The sequence below is a fragment of the Pseudorca crassidens genome, chromosome 15, assembly GCF_039906515.1.
Source record: "Pseudorca crassidens isolate mPseCra1 chromosome 15, mPseCra1.hap1, whole genome shotgun sequence".
In the NCBI taxonomy this organism is placed as follows: Eukaryota; Metazoa; Chordata; class Mammalia; order Artiodactyla; family Delphinidae; genus Pseudorca; species Pseudorca crassidens.
The window spans coordinates 29,273,563-29,290,062 of record NC_090310.1 but is presented as its reverse complement, the minus strand read 5'-3'; the positions used below and the strand labels follow the sequence as shown (position 1 = coordinate 29,290,062).

At 38.7% G+C, this 16,500-nt stretch overlaps 2 protein-coding genes across 4 annotated transcripts in view; both read right to left on the bottom strand.

Annotated features, from left to right (window-relative positions):
• Positions 1–16,500, bottom strand: part of ZC3H7A (zinc finger CCCH-type containing 7A) — a 236,266-nt gene that overhangs the window by 124,472 nt on the left and 95,294 nt on the right. The gene's annotated exons all lie outside the window — the stretch shown is intronic.
• GSPT1 (G1 to S phase transition 1) overlaps positions 1–16,500 on the bottom strand; it is a 31,785-nt gene that overhangs the window by 11,617 nt on the left and 3,668 nt on the right. For 2 of the 3 annotated variants that reach the window (XM_067706607.1, XM_067706605.1), the window contains exons 2-7: positions 6,432–6,476; positions 6,272–6,313; positions 5,082–5,309; positions 3,577–3,610; positions 1,887–1,964; positions 612–792 (exon numbers count right to left, since the gene is read on the bottom strand). In XM_067706607.1, the coding sequence (XP_067562708.1) occupies positions 612–792; positions 1,887–1,964; positions 3,577–3,610; positions 5,082–5,309; positions 6,272–6,293 (543 nt within the window). In that variant the 5' untranslated portion in view covers positions 6,294–6,313; positions 6,432–6,476. The remainder of the gene's footprint in view (positions 1–611; positions 793–1,886; positions 1,965–3,576; positions 3,611–5,081; positions 5,310–6,271; positions 6,314–6,431; positions 6,477–16,500) is intronic. The other variant, XM_067706606.1, reaches the window with a different exon arrangement.

Sequence of the window (16,500 nt, the reverse complement as noted above, 5' to 3'; positions counted from 1 at the left end):
ATTTCTTATTCATTTTTGTACCCACAGTACATTTATTGACTACAAAATGGATTAGGCTTGGCAGTCAGTGGACACTAATTTCTGGCACAGTAAGAGGTAATAAAGGGCAGAGAAAAACTGGAACATTTTCATGAGTAAATCAAATTATGAAGATTTATTGGGCAGATTAGAGAGACAAAAGTGAAAATTGTGACTATGTATATATTATAGTTCACTGTAACCTAAATTCTAGCTTTTAGAAGGTAAATTCAAATGTTTACATTTTAGGATTTCCCTGGTGGCGCAGTGGTTAAGAATCCGCCTGCCAATGCAGGGGACACAGGTTCAAGCCCTGGTCCAGGAAGATCCCACATGCCACGGAGCAACTAAGCCTGTGTGCCACAACTACTGAGCCTGCTCTCTAGAGCCCGCGAGCCACAACTACTGAGCCAATGTACCTAGAGCCCGTGCTCCTCAACAAGAGAAGCCATCGCAATGAGAAGCCCACGCACCGCAACTAGAGAAAGCCTGCGTGCAGCAACGAAGGCCCAACGCAGCCAAAAAAGAAAAATTTACATTTTAAGTTGGGCTGTTAACAAATACACAGATGAATTGGAAATGTCTTCCCTTACCAGTACAGCCAAATCTGCTTGAGAAGCACCACCAATCATATTTGGGACAAAACTCTTGTGGCCAGGGGCATCTAGAATTGTAAAATGCTTCTTTTCCGTTTCAAAATAGGCACGACCCACTTCTACTGTTTTACCCTTGTCTCGTTCTTCCTGATTTGTGTCTAAGGCCCAAGATAAGTACCTGAAATAATTTTAAAATAAGAATAATACTGGTAAGTACATGAAAGTTTTAAAAACATTCTTCTACCAACATTTAAATCATGAACAAGACTGGGTAGAAATAAAAATTAAATGACTAAAACTTGTATTCTTGTGACTCAAACACTCAGTGCTTTTATATATATCCAGTGTCAAGCAAACACTGTAAGCAAACATTATGTATGAGAACAAGCTGACAACAAAGAAAGATTATTTAGTACCAATGCCAATATCACCATGAGTTAAGTAATAAGTTCCTTTATATTTCATTTTAAAAATCATCTAGCACAAAGTATAATACAAATAAGGCTGTCTAAGGGTATCTTTCAAAAGTAAAGGCCACTAATCCACCATTTGGGAGCAATGGTTACTTGCTAAAAATTATTTTGATATTTCTTCGCTATATAAGAATTACTTATATAAATTTAAACCATCTCTAACAGTAGGTGTTAATTTAGATGACATCATCTGTATTTCATAGTAAGTAATCCATTTTTTAGTATTATACTGATTAGGATTTTTTCCCTTAACACAGAAATACAATTTAAAAAAAAAAAAAAGACCATCAATGTCCTATTTAGATAAAGCTTGTTAACTTAAATAAGGTTAGAAAGAAGAAAAAAGCTGACCCTTTCTCTCACCATGCAAAGGCAACCACTGTCAATAATTCCATCTATTCTTTTTTCATTATTCACATAATGATCATACCCTAAAGTACTATTATGTTACCTGCTTTCTCCCCAAATTCCACTGTAACATCAGTTCTATTCCTGGTTCCTATAAATTCTATAAATGAAATTTTAGTGGCCAGATAATGACTTAATTAAATAGATATTTTATAATTTATCCCACAAGCCTCCTATTATTATCCTGGATGTTTGGATATTTCCAGATTTTCTCTGGGTAAAGTTATGAAGTCATCAGGAACTGATCTACTAGGTAGTATGAGGGGAAGGGAAACTTTTCCTTTGTTATGACACCATTTTAGACCTCATGAACTTACATCTTAGTAGACTACAAAAGCATTAAGTAGGCAGAGTTTCCTTAAAAGTAATTTATAGTGTCATAAAAGTTTACCAAGTTTCTCTGTTTTTTTCTTTAGCTTCTCTTTCATATTTCTCAAGTGTCCTCTTGTCAACCATTCCAGTCAAATACCTGAAAATGTTGAAAGAAAAGAGAACATTTAGTTACTCGCAAATTATTCAGTTGTGAAGTGAGGAAGCCTTTAAACCTCTTTTGAGTGGAATTTGAACTCCACAAAAAGCTACTTTAAAGTACAAGTTCCACTGGGATAGATGCTGAATTAACGTTTCAGTGGAAAAGATATTTACAGTCTCAAATTACTTCCCCCAAGATAATGGGGAAAAAAATAACTTTCCAGTGGAGAATTCTGGCAGACAACACCTTAACTAAGTAGTCATGGCTATTATCACCAGTAATAAATAAAACATACTGAATATTGCTATTTTGTGCGCCCTGATAGGATGCTCTGTTAAGAGCACAACATACCTTCTGTGACATTCTTATCCAAAATGCATACCCTCTATCTAATTGTTAACATCAGTCAAACCCAAATTGAGGAACATCTCATAAAATAACCAAATAACACTCTTCAAATTATGAAGGTCATGAAAGACAAGACTGAGAAAATGTCCCAAGTTGGAGGAGACTAAGGAGACGTAACAATTAAATGCAATGTGGAACTCCAGAACAGAAAAAAATGACACTGGTGGAAAAACTGGTAAAATTCAAGTAAGATCTGTAGTTTAGTAAACAGTATTGTGCCAGTGTTAACTCCCTAGTTGTGATGATTGTACTATGGTTATTTAATATGGTAAAATTAGTTGTATAGCAACTCTGTACTGTTTTTGCAACCTTTCTGTTAAGTCTAAAATTATTTCAGAATAAAAGTTTAAAAAAGCAAATGTAAATACTGTATAAAATAATTCCAACTGTTGTCCAAGCAATTATGTCTTACTAATACATTTCAATATTTAATATTTTAAAAATATTAGTCAAAATGAGATTATAAATTTTTAAATAATTCTTTAGTAATACCTAACTGCTTCCCTTGACTCAATCCAAATCAAATCCTGTTCTTAGCTTTAGTCTCTATGTGTTGTTCTCTGCAGAGTCATCTACAGTGCATACTTCTAACCATTTTGGTATAGAATCTTGGTGAAATGCCAATGAAAATTCCAGCCCATAAGCAAAAAATATACACTCTCCTAAAACACAACATCAACTGGGCCTGTCACTTCCTTCCACAGAGCCTTAGGTAATAAGGATTCCTGTGGAAATTTTCGAAAGTAATTGGCAAGATTACTGATTAAGATTACTTAACAAGGCAAGAAGACAATGAAGATATGCCCTCTGGATCCTCTGATGACACAGTTTAAAGAAATGAGTCTAATTTAGGAGAGATTAAAAAGACATTTTAATTATTTTTCAATTCTAGAACACATCACTAAAAGTCAACCATGGCATTGTCATACCTAGATACCTTCTGTATGTGTGATAAAAAAAACTATTCAGCATGTTAGCCAGACTGTCTGATTAAATCCACATATATTCAAGGAGTTGATGAATAAGGAAAAACCAGTTCCCCAGATTCATTATTCCCAAGAAAATCATATTTAAAGCAGACTAAGATTTCTTATAATCTAGGGTTCTATATTTTTATACACAAATCTAAAAGACAGCTATTAGAAATACATTTAATTAATGTTCCATGAGTCTTAAGATATTTAACAAAAAATATACTTACATTATTTGTCCTCCAATGGTTGACTTGCCAGCATCTAAAAAGTAACAACATCATCAACAATAGGCAAACCACAGGTGTAATAAAAACAAAACAAAACACCATCACTATATAGGAATACAACTAAAGTGGTTTAACATCATAATTACAGCTTGAAAAAGCAACTGCAATGATAGGAATTTGGGTCATAAGCTCTGGTTAGTCACCTTCTCCCTTTGAAGCTAAGACCCCCTGCAGCTCTACAGTGACTTAGCGCTACTTTACTGATAATGAAAGAAAGACTTTAACAGATTGCTCCTTGACCTTCTGCAGCAGCAACAGAATATGAATTACCCAAGAGGAGCCTCGAAGGAGAAAAAAAGTAGCCAAAGACCCATGAACTACATTTAGGTAGTCTGCTTTTTCACTTTTAGCCAGTATAGATGTTCCTTTACAAATTTCAAAGGAGTTCTTGCTACTAAAAAAAAGTAGAACGGTGTATCGTCAGGTCAAGGCAGAGATAAGATAAAGGGAAGAAAAAGGGGCACATAATTCCCTTATTTTCTTCTCACTTCTCTCTGGCAAGTGAGATTGGCAGAGAATATCTGAATAAATGAAATAGGGTTTTGTTTTGTGTGCTAAACCAACAAGCTGACAACATCCAGAAGTTACTCCAAATTATTCATTTTTTGCACACACAAAATTAAACTACCTAGTAAAGTTAATACCGCAAAATCAACTGAAGTTCACACAAAAAATATAGGTACATTTTCTATATTAATTAACAGATGTCGTAATATGTTGAGCCATCATCAGTGGTCTATAGACCAGTTACTCATTACATACAAATATACTGAAGCTTATTTTCTTCCAGCTTCCATGCCATCACAACCTTCAAAAATAAAGCACTGGCAATGTCTTGCCAGCTAAAAAAAAAATCTATTGAGGGCTTCCCTGGTGGCGCAGTGGTTGAGAGTCCGCCTGCCGATGCAGGGGACACAGGTTCGTGCCCCGGACCGGAAAGATCCCACATGCCGCGGAACGGCTGGGCCCGTGAGCCATGGCCACTAAGCCTGCGCGTCTGGAGCCTGTGCTCCGTAACGGGAGAGGCCACCGCAGTGAGAGGCCCGCGTACCGCAAAAAAAAAAAAAAAATCTATTGAGTTAAAAATCAAGACATTTTAGGGCTTCCCTTGGTGGCGTCGTGGTTGAGAGTCTGCCTCCCGATGCAGGGGACTCGGGTTCGTGCCCCGGTCCGGGAAGATCCCACATGCCACGGAGCAGCTGGGCCCGTGAGCCATGGCCGCCGAGCCTGTGCATCCGGAGCCTGTGCTCCGCAACAGGAGAGGCCGCAACAGTGAGAGGCCCGCGTAACACCAAAAAAAAAAAAAAAAAAAAAAAAATCAAGACATTTTAGATTAATTTAGTTCAGTTTCACGAAACACTTCCAAGTAGCTAAATAAGATGTTCTATGTTTGATGTACCCAATAACTTTGGTCATTTCTTATCACTGCTATGAGTACAACTTACCTACATGCCCAATGAATACTACATTTACGTGTTCTTTCTTAGGAGCACCTGGTGGTGCAACCACAGATTTAGGTTTTGGTATTTCCTCTTCCTCCTCCATCATTTCCTGGGCACTTTCCTCTGTGGGCCTTCCATCTCCCAAAGAACCACCCCCCGGCTCTGCTTCACTTATTTCTTCTTTGTGCTCCCATGATTCTTCTGGGGACATTTCTGTCTCCCCGTTTTCTACTGAAATAAGACATTTTAGCTTAGTATTCCGAAAAACGTTTATCATCTGTACTTTAAAACACAGATGCTTTCAAATAACAAATAGAACTTAACATATTCAGTTCCATTTCCTAACCTCTAGTGACACACAAGCAAGAAAATCTCTTTCACAACAGAAACGGACAAGCTAGCCTCCTCACTGCTGACATCAGAGCTCTGACTCAGAGACTAGAAGAGACTATTTTAACGTAGCATCTTCATAAGGACAAACAAAACATGAACAGCAGATCCAACATTCCTAACAGCCCAGTTATTCCATCGTCAAGATGTCCTGACAGTAGAAGAAAGGGGAAGTTCCAAATCAGAATACAAAAAAGTGTGAAAAGATTTAGATCTTTTCTTTCTCCTCTGCAAGTAACAGAACTTTGATATCGACGTTATTAATCACCTTGGGAATATGAAACCCTTAAGGGTAAGAACATTACAAAAAAGAAGAAAATTTTCACAAAGTAAATGGATCAAGTACAACTATTCAAACTGACTTTTGCATTTCCTCCATTCAATTCTTTTATATTTGCTATCAATAAATTTATCATGGGGCTTCCCTGGTGGCGCAGTGGTTGAGAGTCCGCCTGCCGATGCAGGGGACACGGGTTCGTGTCCCGGTCCGGGAAGATCCCACATGCCCCAGTAGGGGCTGGGCCCGTGAGCCATGGCCGCTGAGCCTGCGCGTCCGGAGCCTGTGCTCCGCAATGGGAGAGGCCGCAACAGTGAGAGGCCCGTGTACCGCAAAAAAAAATAAATAAATAAATTTATCATGGCAGTATTAATGCCCAATTAGTTCTGTTTTCTAAATCCTAACAGCAAAGATTCAGTTTTAAATGTAGGCATTATAATAAGCATAACACTTACATTTGTACCTTAAATCTTGAGAGTGAAAGAGTTTCATATTACTGTATTAATATGGTCAGAAATTTTCTTACCAACAGGTTCTGAAAGTTCCATGCTAACAGCTGAATTTGAACCTAGACAAGAAATTGAGATATAATATATATTTACAAAATAGTATGTAGCTTTACGCACCACAGACAACTTAATGTTTTCTGAATTAGATGTTCAAAGAGTCACATCATAGAAAATTACCTTCACACAACAATGACTGTTCCTCTTGAGAAGGTTCCACAGGTGCTGTTTAATAGAAATAGCTTCTATTAAAAATTGAGACCTATACATCCATTTTACTTATCTTTTAAAATACAGGAAAAATAGAAGTTCAATAACAAAACAAAAACCTCAATAATTCAGAACAATGGCAACTAATTTAGGCTTTCAAATTAGAAGCCTCTGTTCAACTTATTAAAAAATCTACCCATCACAGCCAATTTTAAAACATTTTCAGTAACTAAAATGTATTCACAAAACCATGTTTATTCTCTGAATTTGCTTCATAAACTTTTCCTTTACAGATATTATAAAAGTAATCTACAGCCCAGCACAGATCAAATAAGTAAGATTCTGCTCAACAAATACACATTACTTCTCTAGATTCTCCCTTGGTAGCTCTAGCCCAAGAAGGCAATGATCAGTCCTTTTTAAGATTCTATAATCATATGTATTATCAAGAACCTTGAATAAATTCTATTCAATACCAATAACATTAAAAGGACATTCATATAGTCTCTGAAATGCATATAGGCCCTTACATCATCTCATAAAAAGTGACTACAATGATGCCAGTTTTGTCATATATTAGAATTCTAAGGTCAAGCAACAATCCAGTTTCCACAAGTGTCATACTGCAAATCTTATGACATCACTGGAAGAGATGTATGTGAAATATACTCTAATACCCCAATACATAAGTTTATTTTTTATATCTGATAAACCTAAATGATACTCCAATATCTAAGTACTCTTGCTTTAAAGAATACACAAGGGCTTCCCTGGTGGCGCAGTGGTTGAGAGTCCACCTGCCGATGCGGGGGACGCGGGTTCATGCCCCGGTCTGGGAAGATCCCACATGCTGCGGAGCGGCTGGGCCCGTGAACCATGGCCGCTGAGCCTGCGCGTCTGGAGCCTGTGCTCCGCAAAGGGAGAGGCCACAACAGTGAGAGGCCTGCGTACCGCCAAAAAAAAAAAAAAAAAAAAAAAAAACCACAAGATGCACAAAGACATCAAAGAATTTGAAGTCACATGAATCCTGCACACCAATAAAGAATAACCTGCAAAACTCACATTTAAAATCATTGCTCAGAGGACACGGGGGGGGGGAGGGTAAGCTGGGACTAAGTGAGAGAGTGGCATGGACATATATACTCTACCAAATGTAAAACTTATAGCTAGTGGGAAGCAGCCGCATAGCACAGGGAGATCAGCTCGGTGCTTTGTGACCACCTAGAGGGGTGGGATAGGGAGGGTGGGAGGGAGATGCAAGAGGGAGGAGATATGGGGATAGATGTATACGTACAGCTGATTCACTTTGTTATAAAGCAGAAACTAACAAAAAAATTAAAAATTTTTAAAAATAAAATCAACACTAATATTGTATTATGGAACAGAATCTGGAATTCTACAGCTGCAATTTTATTAGATCTAAAATAACTGAAATACATTGTTGATTTGTGTGAAAAAAATAAAATCAATGCCCAGAAAGTATTAACACCCATAAGTCAACAAAATTTTGGGCCCAATCTTCAATAACATGAAGTGCTGAAGAAAGTAATTCCTGGGAGTTCCCTGGTGGTCTAGTAGTTAGGATTCCAGGCTTTCACTGCCATGGCCCTGGGTTCAATCCCTGGTCAGGGAACTGGGATTTTGCAAGCCAGCACGGCATGGCCAAAAAAGAAGAAAAAAAAAAAATGTAATTCCTATCCCTGAAAGGTAAAGGGCAACCAATTTTTTGAGGAAAGAAGTGACATACCAGCCAAGTGTTACTTAGGAGGATCATTCTATGGTAGTGCATAGATGAACCAGAGAGGTAAAGACTACAAGGCAGAAAGACCAAAAACACTACTTATAAAAAGTATGCCATCAGGACAAGTAAGCAGTACAGTTAGAGGAGGTGTTAAGTGCAAAGATAATGGGAGCAATATCTGACAGGAGTAGGAAGAAAGGAAGTATGCAAAGTCTAAGATGACCCCAACTTATGTGGTTAAGCAGGGTATTTTAACAGAAACTGGGGGGAAAAAAATCCTTTGAACTCGGTTTGGAAGGTAACAGGAATTGTACTTCAGACGTAATATACTTATTTTGTTTTCCTATTTAAAAAGTTTATAGGTAAGATAAGGAAAAACTACTCAATTTTCAGAGAAAGCCAGGCAGTGCTATAAATGAATCAAGTTCACATACCGCCCTAGGGATGGAGGAGGTGGCACAGGGTAGTAGCAAGAGGGCAGAACTGAGCTGACTCCTGGCTTTAAATCCTGGCTTGTCATTTATAAATTATGAGATACAATTATTTCACTGGAATCATGGAAATGGCATGCCATCTGCCAGACAAGATTAAATGAGAGAATACATTTGTATAGTATCAATTAAATAACTTGTGGCACCTAGTAGATATTCAACAAATATGAGTCTCCACCTCCAAACATGACTATCAATTCAATTCTATCAGCTAACATGCACTGAGTGTCTATTATGGGCTAGACAAGGATAAGAAGCACTCACCAATCCATACAGTGCTGGAGATAGGGGTGAAGTTGGTGGCAAATTACCCTAACTCCAGTTAATTTTTATTGAGCCCTTATGTGCTAACTGCTATCTCATTTAATTTCCCTGAAGACCCTATGAAATAGATAACTACTATCTAACATATCAGACTCAACTGGGCTTTTCCAAGTTATGTAGGTGTCATCTTGCCCTTCCTCAGACAGCCCCTGTTGAAAATCACTCAGAAAAAGTAAACCGAGGGCTTCCCTGGTGGTGCAGTGGTTGAGAGTCTGCCTGCCGATGCAGGGGACACAGGTTCGTGCCTCGGTCCGGGAGGATCCCACATGCCACGGAGCGGCTGGGTCCGTGAGCCATGGCCGCTCAGCCAGCGCGTCTGGAGCTTGTGCTCCGCAACGGGAGAGGCCACAGCAGTGAGAAGCCCGCGTACCACAAAAAAAAAAAAAAAAAAAAAGAAAAGAAAGAAAAAGTAAACAGAGTAAGTGATGATGTACAAATATTTTAAGGCAGGAAAAGACTGAGATGACTGGTATGGTGGGCTCTCCTGTCACTTATTAAGATGACCCAAACTGCAAGTGAGCAATGAAGTAGTACATACACCTGATCACCTAGTTCTAGAACCAACTCTTAAATTTACAAGTATACAATACATGCATTAGGCTGTAAGGCACTTCTCATGACAGTGACATCAGTCATGAAATCACCCCCATGGATGCATAATGCAAAATCTGGTCATGGTTTTTCAAAATATCTTAACTTTTATAGTATGTTTGTTTTAAGTTTGTAAAGCTTACAGAGTCAAGTACCAAAAGCAATTAAATGCTTAATATACACCTCATGATATTATTAAAGGGGCCCCAAATAAGAAGTTGACCATAGTTTTCCCATAGTGGAAAAAAGCTTTCCATGCATTCAGACCACGGATAACATTATAAACTTAATAGCAATGCTAGAGACATCTGCAAAGTGATGGATGTTTTGGAATAATGAACCAGAAAAATCAGAGATATAATAATAAGATGTTCCCTAAATTTAAGCTTCTCAGTATGGCTGTACCCAGTCTCCACACACACACACACATGCAACCCCTTCTTGTTCATTCTACTCTGGTCTTACTCAAAGTGCATATCACATCTAGATTTACTGGCTACTATTGATCCTGGACTTAGAATTCTACTAGGCCCAAAGTCATTTGTTTATGGTTAGCAAACAGGTGACTATTAGTGCTTGATTTCTCAAGTCCTGCATGGTTCATATCTGTTAGTGAAAGAGAAGTAAACCTCCCAAGGAATGAAATTATGGTTTCATATTTTCCAATGGTATCTCCATGTTCAGAAACATAACCTTATCAAGTGTTCAAAGGAATAATTCTAATTAAGTAGGAAAGTTATCAGTGTATGAGTGAATAAAACTGCCACACCCTAAGTTAAAAAGAGAAGTAACTGTGGTAAAATTATTACCACAATTTTTAAAACAAGAAAAGATTTTACCAAAAAACAGTCGGGCAACAGTACTGACTGTGGTTTAACACAGATGATAATCTGGGTCTTAAAATTGCTAGTTAAATTTGACCATGGTGAAATAAGCCAGTCACAAAAGGTCACATGTTATACCATTCCACTTACAAGAAATATTCAGAATAGGTAAATCCAGAGAGGCAGAAAGCAGATTGGTGGTTGCCAGAAGCTGGAAGGAAAGGGGAATGGGAAGTAACTGCTTAATGGGTACAGGTTTCCTTTTGGGGTGATGAAAATATTTTTAAACTAGACAGAGGTGGGGACTTCCCTGGTGGCGCAGTGGCTAAGAATCCGCCTGCCAACGCAGGGGACATGGGTTCGAGCCCTGGTCCAGGAAGATCCCACATGCCGCGGAGCAACTAAGCCCATGCGCCACAATTATGGAGCCTGCGCTCTAGAGCCCGTGAGCCACAACTACTGAGCCCATGTGCCACAACTACTGAAGCCCATGGGCCTAGAGCCCATGCTCCACAGCAAGAGAAGCCACCGCAATGAGAAGCCCACACACTGCAACGAAGAGTAGCCCCCGCTCGCCGCAACTAGAGAAAGCCCGCGTGAAGCAACAAAGACCCAACGCAGCCAAAAATAAATAAAATAAATTTATATATTAAAAAAAAAACTAGACAGAGGTGATGGTTTTTACAACACTGAATGTCACTGAATTGTTCACTTTAAAATGGTTAATTTTATGTTATATGGATTTCAGCTCGATTTTTTTAAAGAATATAAAAAAGTTTTTAAAGATTTGATCATGGATCAAAGGACTTCAACATGGAGACTCCTATTTTGCCAGTTCACAGTACAGGTTAGTCAAGAACATACATGTGTCAGGTAATGAAAACCATGTTTTAATTCCGGCTACATGTTTTAAACACAAACGTATGGCCAATTCTTTTTTTTTTTTTGCGGTACGTGGGCCTCTCACTGTTGTGGCCTCTCCCATTGCGGAGATCAGGCTCCGGACGCGCAGGCTCAGCGGCCATGGCTCACGGGCCCAGCCACTCGGCAGCATGTGGGATCTTCCCAGACCGGGGCACGAACCTGTGTCCCCCCCTGCATCGGCAGGCAGACTCTCAACCACTGCGCCACTAGGGAAGCCCCAAACGTATGGCCAATTCTAGAAAAGTGCTTAATCCATATATTTCATAAATAAGCAATTTAAATCTGCACTGCTTTAGATATAAAACCAATCTCTAATCCTCTTTACACACTAAATACAGATATTTAAAATAGCCATCCTAACTAAAATATCTTACGCCTGTTAGCTAAATGGTGTGTTCATTAAAGAAAAAAAATAAAAACTTCAGTGTTGTCACAGAAGTCACAAATGTCCTACACTGCATGGAAGTGAGAAACAGTGTGACAATTCTGTCCAATACGAGTTTCTACAATGGTGGAAATGTGCTATATCTGTGCTGTGATGATAGTCACTAGCCACATGTGGCTATTAAAGCACTTGCAAGGTAGCTACTGTGACCGAGGAACTGAATTTTAGATTTTATTTAATTTTAAAATTAAATAGCCACATGTACACAGTTCTAGTTCCTCTGAAGGAGTAGTCTCCTCAATTGCGGTAGGAACTTGCCTTATCTGGTTTTCCACTTCTATCCCATTCCCGGTCCACCCCACCACCCCGAAGGGCTAATGAGCTCTCTTCTGAACTCCTCTAGGATATGACCCTTCTTTCAATTATAGACCCACCTACACACATAGCTTAGTTCTTGTTCCCTAGGAGATTATGGACTGCCAGAATGACTGGTTTTCTGAAATATGGAGGCTTTTTTGTCTCTACTCTTGTAATCTCCACAGGTTGGCACAGTGTACTGTATAGAATAAATATACAGTTAATTTTTACTGAATTAACTCAAGCAGTTTCCGTTAGGGTTCAGTAGAGTAAAAACAATTTTATATGTGCCAATTTTCTAAGAAAGGAGCTAGAGAAACAATACCCAAGAGGTGTTAAAGTACAGCTTGAATAAAAAACTAAAATTCTCTAGCACACAGGTGACCATATAGTCTTACCAAAACTGCACGTTGAGGCATTTTTCTCCCACAGACAACACTGTTAAATAGTAAAGGCAGACATCAGAAAGAAAAGCCCACAGAACATATACAAGTGTCCCTGGTTTTGCCTTAACTACCTAACACTCTAAAAATAAAAACACACAATGTTACAGACAGTGGTGAACAGAGCTGTTTAAAGTATTCTACATGATTTCCTAAAATGTATGAAGAAGTAATTTCAAAATATTACTTTAAATTAGAGCATTGCCTACTTATGACAATGTCACCCAGCTACTACTGAGAAAGAACATAGAGACGGTGCCATAGTGCACAAACTCATAGGCCCAGTTTCTGAAAAAGTGTCTCAGCCAAAAAGGTCTTTTAATATCCAATCACAAGGAAACTAGGAGTTACTATTACTAGGAATAAGCTTTGAAATCAGACCTAGATTCTAATCCTAACTCCTCCATTTATTCATGGATGTCACCTCACCTGTTTATTTAGCTTCTCTGAACCTTAATTTTCTAATCCGTAAAAATGGGTCAACAGTACCTATACCTCAAGAGGTTGTTGTGAAGATAAGGGCATATTAACCACATGGTAACTGCTCAATAAATTTATTATTACGAGGGCTTCCCTGGTGGCGCAGTGGTTGAGAGTCCGCCTGCCGATGCAGGGGACACGGGTTCGTGCCCCGGTCCGGGAAGATCCCACATGCCGCAGAGCGGCTGGGCCCGTGAACCATGGCCGCTGAGCCTGCGCGTCCGGAGCCTGTGCTCCGCAACGGGAGAGGCCACAACAGTGAGAGGCCGGCATACCACAAAAAAAAAAAAAAAATTTATTACAAGCATTTCAAAGCCCCATAATAATTACAAAAACTTTTAAGAATGAAATAAAGAAAAGCAAATTCCAGGGCCACTCTCTCAGAAAATCCATGCAGGTTGTAGTAATTAGCTCTAGGCATGCCCTTTTTCCCCATTATTAAACAGCATGGTGTGGCAGTGAGAGCACTAAATTAGCGCTGGCAAATTTGGATTCTAGACTCAACTGTGTCCTTAAATCTGTGAGTGACCTTAGGCATTCACTCAGCATCTGTAGGGTTCAGTTTCTTCATCTGAAAATGAGGCTGTATTACTGCCAGGTCATTTCTAGCCCTAACATTCTAAGAACCTATTTACTCAGTCACTAAAGCAATGCCACATATCAACCTGATTAGGCTTTTCTGTAGAGTAACTAAAATTCCCCTCTTTTAAAACAAACCTAAAAGATAGTCTTATTTATGATTTATATCCTATCTACTGCAAAAACAATGAGATATTTAATTTCAGATACCACAAAAAAGTACAAAGAAAACAGAAAAACACCCATGTGCAACCAAACTCTGCAAAGAAGACGGACACAGACTACTTAGCAGTACAGTAACCCACTGGAGTTCTATAGAACTAGTCAACTGGGAATTTTCCCCAGTGACATCCTAAGGTACGCACTTTTTTTTTTAATTGAGGTAGAGTTGATACACAATATTACATAAGTTTCAGGTGTACAACACAGTGATTCACAATTTTTAAAGGTTATACTCCATTTATAGTTGTTATAAAATACTGGCTATATTCCCTGTGCTGTACAATATATCCTTGTAGTTTATTTATTTTATACATAGTAGTTTGCTAAGGTATGCTTTTTTTGTTTCAAGTGAAGTGACATACAATTACTTTTTCAGAATGTGGTCTGGAATTTGGTGTGACCACTCTCAAGCTAGGCTAGTGAAAGATGCTCAAAAAATCCTTGCTAAGTGTTTCTCTCACCTAGGAAGTAGAGTATAATGGGCACTGGTTTAACTTAGAGTACTGTAATGACTAGGTTTCCTTAGAACAAAGTGATTTATGGAAAAAACCAACTACACATCTGTAGTCCAGCCACGCTTTGTTAAAATCTACTGAAAACAAGGACACACCTTTTAAGAAGCTTTGGTATGAATCAGCAACTGACAGCTAAAAAAGGAGTCTGAGGACGGCAGAAAGATCAAGGACCTTCAACTAGTAGCCAAATTCTTGCTTCCCCAACATTTCTAAGAACTGTGAATAGAATGATGAAATTCTAAATTAACATGCCCAATAGACAGCCAGAATCACAGTAACTCACTCCTGTTTGATATGAAATAAACAAGCTTCTACTTACAAGTAGCGTAAAGATGACTGATGCTCTACTTTAGCAAATTTCTAACAAACTTAAAGGATGAATTTTATATGTTAATTATAGCTCAAAAAACTCACCCCCAATCTTATGGTATTCACAAAGAACACTTAGCAGAAAACAGATCTTTGGTTTTAAGATTTCACGACTGAATATATACAAGGGTACCTGTGAACAATTCTTCTCAGCTTTGAAAGCCCTCTACACCCTGTACCTGGCCCTCTTACCAAGAAGTGTCTTCCATTAGAGTAAACTGGGTATCTGATCCCTTTTTAGACTCCTTGAGAAACAGTTCTCCATTTTGGTGGTACCACTTCAAGTGCCTAGCACAGCATCCTGCCTTCTGTAGGCAGGCAAATGTCTGTTCACTAATTGCTATATATATATCTGAGCAAAACCAGAGATTCATATCTCAAAAAATTTCATTCTAATACTGCTAACTCACCCCAAAAGTTTATCAAATCTCTTCTTCCTTCCTTTCTCTCCAATCAGAAAGACAACGCTATTTTAACTTTCCTCCCCAGCAAAAAAAACAAGGCTAAAATCTGTTCTCTACAATATTTCCCTAACTCGCTGTGATATGTTTTAATTGTTATCTTTTCATGCAGTACAATTCCAGAAAAGGTGAAAAATAAACAAAGGACACACACACACACAGAAGCAAAAAGCACTGAATAAAACCTGCTCTAAAGAAGGTTTATTCACATGGGATTTCCCTGGCGGTCCAGTGGTTATGACTCTGCTCTTCCACTGCAGGGGGCACGGGTTCCATCCCTGGTCAGGGAACTAAGATCCCACATGCAGTGACATGGCCAAAAAAATAAATAAATAAAAAATAAAGAAGGTTTATTCCCAATCAAAATTTCTAACAGTTTAAACAGCTGCTCAACATGGCATAGCACTAGCGGATGCCCTCACTTGTTCCCTATATCCTCACACCTGAGCCGTTCCAACATGTAAAATCATGAAACAAGAGCCAAAACCGAATGATCTCTAATAATCAGTAAGTCAAGGTAGGAAAAGAAATAATACTCCAGGAGCAATACTTTCTCTAATCTCCTCAACCCACGTATCCCATTCACTGTCCCATCTGAAAAATCCTTTCTATTAGAATTGTTATTGCAGGCATTTCAGTCACATAGGAAAAGAAAAACAAGTGTCAAGTGGAGAACCATATCTATCATCTATGTAAGCTTAACTATCAGTCAGCTGGTGTTCTTTAACATAAAGTGTAAGAGCCCTTCTGGACAAAACAACCATTACTTTGACTCTGGATCTTCTCTACTCTGGTGGCCCTGAGGAGGTCACCTTTGGGAAAATTCAGTGATTAACAAGCATCCACCAAGTGGGGACGGTAGCACAACTTTGTGAATATACTAAAAAACCGCTGAACTTTTAAAAGGTGAATTTTATGGTATGTGAATCGTAACAATCATCAAAAAAAAGTCCCTTCTCCACAAGGCATTCAGCAAAAACCAAACACTACAAAACAGAACATTTCTCTTTAAAATTCAATATAATTCGTTATATTTGGGAGATAAGCCCCCTCTAAGGGCTCACTGGGGACTGCTACTTTTATTCTATACCCATTTTACAACCGCAGAGTTTTGAGAGGCATTGAGGGTGGGATGACAGAAAGAACTGTACGAACTCTACACCATTACTTTAGAAGCTCTGGCAGTGTCTAAAAGTCCAGATTCCATGGCCTGAATGTTTTGCGTTCCTCCCAAAATTCGTATGTTGAAATCCTAATGCCCAAAGTGATGGTATTAGGTGGGGCCTTTGGGAGGCCTTAGGTCATGAGGGCAGAGCCCTCATGAATGGGATTA